The 12500-nt window shown below is 38.6% G+C and overlaps 1 protein-coding gene across 4 annotated transcripts in view; it reads right to left on the bottom strand.

Moving 5' to 3' along the window:
* LOC106868614 (uncharacterized) overlaps positions 1–12500 on the bottom strand; it is a 115786-nt gene that overhangs the window by 33997 nt on the left and 69289 nt on the right. For all 4 annotated transcript variants that reach the window (XM_089362910.1, XM_089362913.1, XM_089362912.1 and 1 more), the window contains exons 11-12: positions 1538–1828; positions 628–753 (exon numbers count right to left, since the gene is read on the bottom strand). In XM_089362910.1, the coding sequence (XP_089219036.1) occupies positions 628–753; positions 1538–1828 (417 nt within the window). The remainder of the gene's footprint in view (positions 1–627; positions 754–1537; positions 1829–12500) is intronic.

Below are 12500 nucleotides of genomic sequence, written 5' to 3'. Positions count from 1 at the left end.
CCTAAACTTAATTAATTATCTTCTTCCTTTGTCTCCCTACCACACACCAATAGTCCTATATCTATCCTGAAATACTAATATATACACTAGATCAGAGGGAAAATATTTAATCTATAAATGACAATAATTATAATTTTCACACTTAAAAACAAATGAACAAAAAAAGAACCAAATATACAAAAAAGAAAAAGTTAACAATATTTTCAAGTTTTCTATAAAAGTCTAAGAGCATAAAATTGAAGATTGAACTGATCTGAACATAACGCAGAATTGGTTTGGTAATTTATAATTCTGAGTTTTTTTTTTGTTGTTGTCAAAAGGTTGAATTCACCACAATGTATACATGTCATGTATATGTATGTGTGTGTACATTGAAATTTTTTTGACACTATGACATTCACTGAAGACTAGGCCTTAGGATAATCCCATCACACAATCTTTGCAAATAATATGTTAATCACCCCCGACCCCAGTCCTTTATTTTAATCTGTAAATAGGTTTTAGCCGGAATAAAAAGACGACGAAATAAATGTTCTTGTTTTCCCTTAATGCTGGCAAATATAAGAAAGAACAATTATAAGAAAGAAATGTGAAGGATCCTGATTGAATATTTGGTAAAGTTCTCACCTTGTCCAGTTTTAAGTTGGAATAAGACTTTTGTGAAAGTTGTTCTTCTAATTGAACTTTGTCCTGCTGCAAACCGATTATTTTACCTTGGAGTTCAATAGCAATTTTCTCCAATTCTTCAATCCGCTGGAGACAGAGTGAAAAACAGAGAAAGATGATGAATAAATGGTAAAAAAAATATATAGATACAACAAGGGGAAAAATCGAAATCTTTAAGGATGGTAGAGAGAGAGAGAGAGAATGTTATTTAAGAGAAAAATCAAGAAAATTCTATAAAGATCTTATTTTCTTAAGGTGGAAAGTTTAAGCAAATGACTTATTTTTATCAACTGGTTGTTAATGTAAAAAACTGGAAGAAATTCCATTAGGCATTTTGACCAAAGTTTTAATGAATCTACCATTCCCACCACCCTTGATTAATATTAATTAGAATCGTTTCACTGATGATTTCTTACAAGGCCACATTTATAGAAGGGGTGGGTGGGGGTATAGCTAAGTAATAAGTAGTGCTTTGAGTGAAATTTATTTCATTGACCTACATATGTATACCCAGGTCAAATTCAGTTGCTTTACTTTTTATTTTTTGCTTGTTTCAATCATTGGACTGCGGTCATGCTGGGGCACTGCTTTGAACAATATTTAGTCAAATGAATTGATTCCAGTATCTAAAACGGCCCAGTTGCTAAAATGGCCCTGGCTACAAGGCCTCAAATTCCAATGCCAAGTACTTAAGGAGTCATTCAACTAAATATTTAACTCGTACTTAATTTAAAGACCCCTTAAGGACAACGGGGAGACATATCTATTTACTTTGAATAATTACTCCAAAAACATGCAAATATCAAAATTTAAAAGAACTGTCCCCTTCCACGAATAGGGAATTCTTGAAAAACCAAAATGTGAAACCAACCTGTTTGGATTCTTGAAGCTTTTTACCATCCTTAGTTTCTGTTGGATGTCCTGCCCCTGTCTTAATCTCTGTGGGTTTTGGAGGGAAATCCATGACCGGTCGTTCAGTGAGTTCAATGATCTGCTTCCTCAAGCTGTTCACTTCCTCCCTTAACAACTGCTCCTCTTCCCCACTCTCACTGGAAACAATGCTGGCTGGCTCACCATCTCCTCCTCTTCGCTCCTCCCTAAATAATGACCTCTTCACTCCAGCAGACTTTTTACCACTTTCTTCATCACAATTCAGTTGATGCTGAAAATGGAATACAGAAAAATAATTAACCATACAACTATAATTAACAAAAATAAACATACAAATTAACTACGAATAATTATTATCAAATGATTCCTTTTGCATCAAAACCAGCCTTATTCGGCCAAAATATTCTGCCTGTTTTATGTTCAAATTAAGTACCAGTTACGAACTGGGGTCACCTCCCCCAAAAATTTTGGGCCTTGTGCCTAGAGTAGACAAAAAAAGATTACAAAGTCTGGAATCAGACACTTGTGTATTTTTAGAGTTTGGAATCAATGTTGGTTGTTCAGAGAGAATACACTTTGGTCAATGTATAACATAAAATAAATAAATAAATATATATAAATAACACAATGGTTTGTTACAATGACACCAGAACATAGATTAAGAGAGGGGTGGTGTATGTGATGGAATCAATCATTCTCCACCACAGTATATTAAAAGGTAATTATTTTATTCCATAGATCTCACCACAAGTAAAAAATGGAAAAAAAAAAAAAGAGAAAAACAGAAATATAAAGTAAGAAATCAATCTGAGTGAGATTTGAACTAATGTAAGTAAATGTCACAAACCAGTTTGTCCACCTCACTAATGAATCTGCCAACCTTTGCTGCTGCTGCTGCTACTTGTAGTAACAACAACAACAACAAAAAAATAATTTTCTTATGGTCTCTGGTTCCATTCTGCTGTGTGGTATCTTAGACAAGTGTCTTTTACTATAGCCCTGGGTCAACCGATGCTTTGTTAGTGGATTTGGAAGATGGAAACTGGAAGAAGCCTCATGTATACATATGTGCGTGTGTGTATGTATATAAGCATACACATTCCTATGGCCTTTGGAAGGGAATCCAGCTGTAGAAGCCGTGACAAAACAGACAACGGAACCTGGCAGGGCTTCTGGTCATGCCAGTTCCTGTTAAACCATCCAACCCATGCCAGCATGGAAAACAAACGTTAAATAATGATGAGATGATGATGCTATATATATATATATATATATATATATATATATATATAGGAGCACTCCATCGGTTATGATGACAAGGGTTCCAATTGATTCATTGATCAACAGAACAGCTTGCTCGTGAAATTAACGTACAAGTGGCTGAGCACTCCACAGACGTGTGTACCCTTAACGTAGTTCTCAGGGATATTCAGCGTGACACAGAGTGTGACAAGGCTGGCCCTTTGAAATAAAGGGACCACTCATTTTTGACAGCTGAGTGTACTGGAGCAACGGGAAATAAAGTGTCTTGTTCAATGACACAATGGGTCACCAGGAAGTGAACTCACAACCTTACGATTGTGAGCCGAATGCCCTAACCACTCAGCCACGCACCTCCACCTGCATGTATGTATGTAGCCATGTTTTGACATCACACGATGGCAGTAAATGAGCCTCATTGTCATACAAGTGAGGTTGTTTGTTTAGGGGAAATATTACTTAGGGTTGGTGACAGGAAAAGTATCCAGCTATAGAAAAATCAACAAATTCAACCTCATCCATGCAAGTATAGAAGTTAAATGATGACATCATCATCATCTTCATAATACATTTGTTTCTTTTTTTTTGCAATGGTCGGGGTTGGATAGGTGTCTCACCTCATCATCTGACAATAAAAAGACTGACAACTTCTGTTGTGTGTGACATTTGTATGGTTGCGTGTATGCAATGCATGCGTTGCATGTGCGGTTGTGTTTGCATGGAGATGCATGCATACACGTCAGTTGGTGCATGGAGGTTTTAAGGTTAAACGTTATGTTTGTGAAACAGAACACTTTGAGATAGAAAAGCAGAACTGTTGTAAGTGGTAACATGTTTAGACATTAACCTAGGGAGACACAGTTCAATTCCCAGCCACAGCAGATGCAAAGACGCATACAACAAAGATTTCGTCTTCACACGTCTTAAATTCATACATTATTTTAGATGTTTTGGTGCGTATCAGTACACACACACACACACACACACAGCTGGGCATATATACACACATCGATACACACACAATTTGTACACCCACATGCACATACACCTGTGAACACACACACACACATATAGAGAATCTATGCTTATACATGCAGCATGTTGCGGTTGATCTGAATAAACAAAAAATGCTTTCATTAAATGTGTAAAATCTGGTGTGTGTGTGTGTGTGTGTGTGTGTGTGTGTGTGTGTGTGTGTGTGTGTGTGTGTAGTATTGCAACCATCAGTGGATCTGCAACAACTTTGCAACATACACAAAGACAAGAAAATGTGTGTGTGTGTGTGTGTGTGTGTGTGTGTGTTTGCAACATTTGTACACCAGCAACACCAACAAAGGTGCATTCATAGCAGCTGCAGCAGAATTGTGCATTAGGTAATGGCAAGATGCACTGCAATTGTCTAAATGGCATGTTTGCATTTCTGTGCAGCTTTGCTTCCACTTAAAAATGTGCGGCGTACATTGGTGGTGGAGGCGGCGGTGGGGTGTGGTACAGCAGCAGTATAAACTGTAGCTGTGGAGGTTGTAGCACATGTGGTGACAGCAGTGGCAGTTGTCGGGGTTGTAGTACATTCATTTGATGGTAGTGCCATGTATTGTAGCACAAGTGGTAACAGCAGCTTACATGTTGGGATAATTAGTCTTTTTGAAGGCTAATTATAATTATTAATAGAGTTTGGAAGGGGGAATGTCCTGAGCAAGGATTGAAACTGGGTCACTAATAACAAAACAATTTTAAGTGTGTACTGCGGGAGCTAATAACAATAACAACAATGAATACAAGCAGACAGCATCCCATTGCACGTCCTGCTAGAAATAGCAGCCAAATTCGCCTCAAAATCAAACCTTACTGTCTTAGAAAAAAATGGCAATAGAATGATCATAAGAACACTGTCTTGGAAAAAGCCAGAATAGCCATGGGTGGAATATATGTATAAAAGCACACACACACACACACGTTTATGTATTATAATCTTTGGCATTCAGATTCCTGTCAAATGTGAAGCTAATTTATTCACAATGGTTTTCAATTAAGCCTCTTGTAGCAGCTAGATTTTGGTGGGATTGTTTATTTTTAGAATGACATTGTAGGGTAGGTGTGAGAGGCTGGATCTAGTCGGTTTAAACATAAAACAAGGAGAATATTTGGGTTGCATATTGCTGAGAAATATGTGTATATAAACGCGGATGTATGGTAAGAAGGCTGCTTCCCAATCACATGGTTCTAGGCTCAGTCCCACCGAGTGGCATCTTCGGCAAGTGTCTTCTATAGCACCAGGTCAACCGAAGGCTTGTGAGTGAATTTGGAAGAAACTGAAAGAAGCCCATCGTTATATTCCATTCCATAACAGCTACCTCTGATGAGCACAGGGTTATATAATTGGACTGTTACCTAACACTCTGTCGAATCCCTGCCATGAAACCGATTAGTAAGATTGGCCGTAATGGATAAATAATACTCTACACTTCGATTAATATATATATATATATATATATATATATATAGAGAGAGAGAGAGAGGGAGAGAGAGAGAGAGAGAAAGAGAGAGAGAGAAAGAGAGAACTATAAATATCAATTTAAATATGTGGAGCAACAGGCTGTGTACCAAACCACCTGGATCGAGGTGTGACTGAACTTGGTTCCCTGGCGAAACACCGCAGCTTCATGGTTCATGCGCTACAAACAATCCTGATATCTAGGAAAATAAAAATCCGCAAGGCCGTCTTAAAATTTAAATAGATGTGCTACGACGAAAAGAACAGACATCCATTGTTTTGTTTTTTAAAAGAAAAAACATTCCCCCCTACCAAACCTTGCCACTGGGTAATTGGTTGGTCAAAATAAGCTTTTAAACTCCCCCCAAAAGAAGAGAAAACGCGCATCCACGATAATAATGGACTTTCCAGTTGGGAACGATACACGGGTGCCCAGTTGGAACCACCTACTCGTTGAATTAGAAAGTGGTTGAGTACTCCTTAGATATGTTTGCCCCTAATGTATTTCACACAAAGAATCGGCTTGACAGTGTGACAAGGCTTTGGTGCTGACCCGGTCAAAGACGTCTTAGAAGGCATGGAGAGGGAATGAACCAGCGATCTAAGGATCGCGAAACGAAAACACACTCACATACATATGCACACATATGTACATACATATATATGTATATACGTGTACATAGAGTTGTACACGTATATAGGCACACACACATGGTCACACACGTTCGACACACACAAACACTTAAACACACGTGTCAAGTGATCACCACCGCTACCACCACCACCTCCACTGCCATGGTAGTTGTACCAATAAACGTTTTAAAAGACTTACAAGACGGAAGCAGGGAGCGAAACCATTCGATTGCAGCGACTTCAATATTCCGTTGAACGATAGTGTAATTGTGTGACTGCTCGCATTACCATGTGTGTGTGTATGTATGTGTGTGAGAGAGAGAGAGACAGAGCAATTGTTAGCAGCCGGAGTCTTGTGAGAGAGAGAGAGAGAGAGAGAGAGAGAGAGAGAGAGAGAGAGAGAGTGACAGATGGGGAGTAGAGAATGAGCCAGTCTCTCAATATAGAGCGGAATGGAATGTGTATATCGTATGTGGAGTGGAATGTGTGTATGTGTAAATGTGTGTGCGTGTGCGTGCATGCGTCAGTTCAGCGGCTCCTACTAGGATAAAAATGTGTTAGTGTAATAATGCTGTGTGTGTGCGTGTGTACGTACACACACACACACACGCGAACGGGTGCATATGCCTTGTATAAGAAAAGTGGGAGACGTTGACAGCGAGATTTGGCAAGCGGTGGTGTTTGTTATGACGATGATGAAGTTGACGGTGAGAGAGGACAGTATGCGACAGTGCTCGAGGAAATAGGGTAGCTTAATAGGGATTAGTAGAATATGAAGGGAAGGGAAAGGTGGTGAGGGGAAGTGGCAAATACATGGCAGAGAAGGAGAAGGTGAGAGACAGGCAAAGCAAGGAGGAAGGTAGAGAAGGGGAGGGAGGGAGAGACGCGGATAAAACTAGATTTTTAAGGTAAAGGGGTAACAGTGATGGAAGTGAGTGCAGAGGTACTAAGGGGACTGGAGAGACGGTTTATGGTGTATGTAATGTAAGGCAGTGAAGCTTGTGGCTGTGGGGTGAGAAGTTTGCTTCCAAACTACTTTGGTTATGGGTTCTGTCCCACTGAACGGCACCTTGGGCAAATGTTCTCTACTTATAACTTGGAACTGACCGAAGCCTTGTCAGCAGATTTAGTAGAGGGAAACTGAAAGAAGTCCATTCTATCTATCTGTGTGTGTGTGTGTGTGTGTGTGTTTGCATCTGTGTTTGTCCCTTATAACTGCTTGGCAACTGGTGTTGATGTGTTTACATCCTTGCAACTTAGTTCAGCAAAAAGAGAGACAGACAGAATAAGGACCAGGCTTAAAAAATAAAAGAACTGACAGGTGGTGTGACCCAGCATGGCCGCAGTCTAATGACTGAAGCAGGTAAAAAAGAAAAGACCCTTAGCGAGAAGAAGGACTGCCTGGAGTGTGTGAGGGGTGACTGTGAAGGCTGAAGAATCATGGAAGATGAAGAGACTATGTGTGTTATCAAATTAAACAGAGATGATCCCTTCACAAGCCAGTAAGGGATAAAGTACATTATCATTTCATTCATATAGTAAAATAACGAACTTATTGTATACAGTGCCCAGGTGCCCTACAACTCATCAGAAAAAGTTAGCCAAACGTGCATGGACAGTAGATAGAATATTAGTGAAGGGGTCGTTAGAAAACAAAGGTAAGGGGCCCACAGCAGGTGTACTGTTGGTGAATTTCAGGAAGCATGGAAATTTTGAAGGATGTAGTGTCTCGACAGCCAACAACTGATGAAGGTGGTTTATTCCATGCTTTAGCAATTCTGAGCATGAAAGAATTGTTTCCAAAAGTCATGGGGGCTATGTTGTTCATAGCAGAACACAAGGCAAAGAATAGGACCTGATTCACAAAAAAATCCCTCACAAAAAACCTCCCAAACAAATATTTCTATTTTTCCTAAAGTATTGAAAACAATTGACGAACTTCTTACCGTTTTTGTCTGATGATCCGAGCATTCAGAATTTTCCTCTTCATTGCCATAATCGTCAACCTCTGACTCTTCAAGTTTGTTACTAACATATTCTAGTATAAACGTATTAAATTGGCTAAACATGGCAGCTGCTGTCTGAAGGTGTCTGTGTGTCTGATTCAGTTGTTGTTGTCGTTGTTATATGGAGATGTCACATGGAGGCACTTTGGTCATCAATAATGGGCAATGTTACATTCTGAGTGCCATTTTTTTGCTGCTATGTTGGACAACCAGACCACAGCAAGAGGGGTGTGTGTGTGTGTGTGTGTGTATGTGTGTACAGAGATGAATTTACTGAAGGCAGGGATAGAGAGAGGGGGGGGGGAGGGAAAGGAAGGGAAGATGAGAGAGAGAGAGAGAGAGAGACTAGAGGGAAAGGAAGAGGGAGTTCAGTATTACAACGCCAACACATAATAGTTGATACTTTGGACCAACACACATCATTGATATTGGTGTGTGTACATGACTGTACATTTAAGTAGGTGTGTGTGTGTGTGTAAACTGTGTGTGAGTAATAAGTGTGTGTGTGTGTGTGTGTGAATACAGTATCAATGAAATAGTGACGTCAGATCTTTTGAAGGAGGCAAACATTCAACAAGTCATCTAAACACCAGATTTTACATACATATCCAACCCGTAACCCTTTAGCATTCAGTTAACTCCCATCAAATGTGATGCCTATTAATTCACATTCTTTGAATTAATTACACATTATCTCATAGCTTTGAGATTCTGATGATGTAATTTTTTAATTTTCAGAATGACGTTGTAGGTTAGGTTTGAAAGGCAAGATCTGGCCAGTTTGAACATAAAACAGGAAGGATATTTGGGCCAAATAAGGTCGGCTTAAATGCCAAATGGTTCAAATATAAAATAACAAACAAATGCAAAAAATAAAACAAACTGCTGATCCTATTCTCCAAGAGTTTTGCCTCTTTTCAGCCTTCCATAATCTCAAATATTTAATTGAACCTCACAGTTCAAGTGAACGAGTAATTTGCTGTACGAGCTGAGACTCATACAAATTTTTGTCTTTAAGTAGAAGCAGAAATCCGCAGTACGAGCACACAAATCGTCCCATCTTTAAGGTAATTCAGTTAATAAAACCAGTTTACATATTTCTTTTGCTTTCTCTTTTTTATAATTGTCATTTTACTTGTAACTACACTTTTTCTGTTTTAAAACGCATAGAAAAATAATTTTTAGTGGTTTTGTGGGACTGGAATGGATTAATTATATTTTAGTTAATTTCAACGGGGAAAATTGATTTGTAAAACGAGTAAATTGTTAGACGAGCTCGGTCATGGAACAAATTAAACTCATACTGCGACGCATCATTGTATTTAACTGTAAAGCAAAACAGGAATATGTTTGTGTGTGTGTGTGTGTGTGTGTGTGTGTGTGTGTGTGTGTGTGTGTGTGTGTGTGTGTGTGTGTGTGTGTGTGCTTATCTCTCCATTGATCTGTTTGATTGCATACATAAGAGAAAGAGCACTCAATGCATTCAGTAAAGTCCATATATTTGTTAGAAGTTGTTGATTTATTAAGGCAGGGGGAGCTGGCAGAAATGTTAGCATGCCGGGCGCAATGCTTAGCGGTATTTCGGCTGTCTTTACGTTCTGAGTTCAAATTCTGCCAAGGTCAACTTTGCCTTTCATCCTTTGGAGTTGATAAATTAAGTACCAGTTGTGTACTGGAGATCAATCTAATCGACTGCCCCACCCCCAAATTTCGGGCCCTTGTGCCTAGTGTAGAAAAGAAGCTGGTGATTTATTGTTGCTACCCAGAGTGAACCATCAACTGGTAACAAATATTTGTGTTTTGAGTGTGTATGTGAGTGTGTATGCACGAGTGTTGGACCATCATCTTTTAGCATCTATCTTCCATGGCAGCATGGGTTAGATGGTTTCATAACATCCAGTGTGCCCCCCCCAAAATTGCTCCGATGTTTACTGCATCATAGTTTCTATGGTTGGATGTCCCTTCTTAAGACCAACCGCTTTACAGCATGTACTGAGTACCTTTTCTGTGGTGCCAGCACTAGTGAAGCTATCATGCAGCTTGCACGACTAAAGCTCCCTTCAGCCGAGTGGGGCAACAGTAAGGAAAGGGTTTTGTTGTGAACCATGTCTAGTCAGTCATCCCAGTCCTGTGTCGTCTCGTCAGAGTCCTGAGGTTAGCCATCACCACTTTGCCGCATTCTCTTCCTAGCTCTCTCTCTCTCTCTCTTCAACAAGCTTAATCCACATTAAACAACTGGCATTTCTTTATCTCTTTAACATTTAAACTGGTCAGATCCAGCCTCTCACACCTACTCTGCAATCTACAATGTTATCTACAAAACACACAATCATAACATTGAAATCTCAAAGCTGTGAGATAATGCACAATTGATTCAAAATGAAGTGAATAAATAAACGTTATATTTCGCAAAGTAACCTGAATTCCAAAGGATTATATGGCTGTCCTCATCCACAAGCCTCATCTGTCCATTCCATTACAGTCTTCTTTCTTGCACACCATATTGGATCTCTTCTGCTTCGTATTATGTCACTTGTACACATTTACAAGGCACATCCAACAGAACATGCTTACTTCATTTCTTTCCAGTCTCCTCAAGATCGCTGTGTTCAAGACCCAAATCTCACTCCAAGCAGTATTAGCCCCCTAAAGCCCCTTAAAGTTTCCAACTTGTTCTTACTCCAGCAATTACACTTTTAGAACAATCAACTCTTTTCGCTAATTATGTTGCTTATATAAGGAGGAAAGATAACAGTAAGTAGAATAATAATAATAATGGAGAAAACATACAAAAACAAAATATTAATAATAAAGATAAGAACAATTTGATCTATAATAATAATAATAATACCATTAATTAAAAAGCCCCAGTAATCTTAGAAGTGGAAGCTGTATTGATAAAATATTGATAATAGACTGGTCAGTAGTAAATCAGAAAGGTAAGTGGTGGTGGTGGGGGAAGTATTATGATAAAACAATAACAGCAACAACAATATTAACAATAATTCTAATAATAATAATAATAATAATAATAATAGTGGGTGGCACATAAAAGACACCATTTCGAGCGTGGCCGTTTTCGTGCGGGTGACACGTAAAAGCACCCACTACACTCTCTGAGTGGTTGGCGTTAGGAAGGGCATCCAGCTGTAGAAACTCTGCCAAATCAGACTGGAGCCTGGTGTTGCCATCCGGTTTCACCAGTCCTCAGTCAAATCGTCCAACCCATGCTAGCATGGAAAGCGGACGTTAAACGATGATGATGATGATGATGAATAATGGGGAAAAAAAATGGGTGTTTTTTTGCATATTTGTAATCTCCGGTATCTAAAACATGGGAATCCATAAAAAAATTTTCATAAGAAATGCATTTTTCAAGGAGAGGTGCCAAAAAAAGAATAGCCCCATAGAAAGAATAGTCAGTTAGTCTTAGAATGAGCACCCCATCGATTACCACCAGGGAATGGAAGAAGGGAAAATGTAACAATATTGGTGTGTATTTTTATATATATTTTCCATTTTGGAATATATACATACATACAATTATGTATGTATATAAATGTTTGTGTGTGTGTGCGTGTGTTTACATGAATCTATCTATCTATCTATATATACACACACACACACACACACACACACACTAACCTCTCGATATATCGTGATTCACCTGTCACGGTTTATTATTTAAGCTTACGTCAATTCCTCCATGCTGCTGTTTTGCATTTATAATAAAATAAATATATACAAATTATAAAAATAATTTTAAAAATATATACAGTACTGTTTCTATTTCACGGCCTTTCAATTATCGCAGGGGGCTTTGGAACGTAACACCTGTGACAGTTGATGAATTACAATATACATACATACATATATATATATATATACGTATATATACATACATACACACACATGCATCAGTCAGTAGTTCATATATTCAAATAAGAAGCATACTCTAAAATATTACAACACTCGTATATTTAGGTTGTCTGTTGCGGCCGGTCTGAGAGTGACCACTCTGATTAGCCATAACAACCATCTAAATATGTATAACATATACAGGGTGTCCACAAAGTCTGGGTACATGCGGATTAACACATACTTTAAGAAATTATTATTTCTTATATTTAATTGTTTATGTTATGATTTTATTTACTCCATGCACCCACATTTTGTGGACACCCTGTATATCTGTATACACACACACACATACATACATACACACATTAGAATGTTGCATGCAAACTCAATACAAAGGCTGTATGCAAGGTTTGAACTCATGGTCTCTCTGCTCACAGAAATGAGAAACAATATAGGTTTTGAGTGACCAAATCATGATGAGTAACAGGTCTTGAGTAAGACACACCACTCAATAGTTTAGAGGCAGGATCTAGAGGTCAAGATATTTTATTGAACATTCAATGCTTGCTTGGTGATTTTGTAAAGAATTTGGTTAAAGGCACCAACACACCATGGGCCAGGAGCATTGTGTGACTTGACTAAGGCTACAGGGCAGCTATTTTACTAAACACCAAAAGCTGACTATAATA

Source organism: Octopus bimaculoides, chromosome 14, assembly GCF_046866305.1.
Source record: "Octopus bimaculoides isolate indiv1 chromosome 14, ASM4686630v1, whole genome shotgun sequence".
NCBI classification, from domain to species: Eukaryota; Metazoa; Mollusca; class Cephalopoda; order Octopoda; family Octopodidae; genus Octopus; species Octopus bimaculoides.
This window is presented reverse-complemented; position numbering and strand designations above follow the sequence as displayed.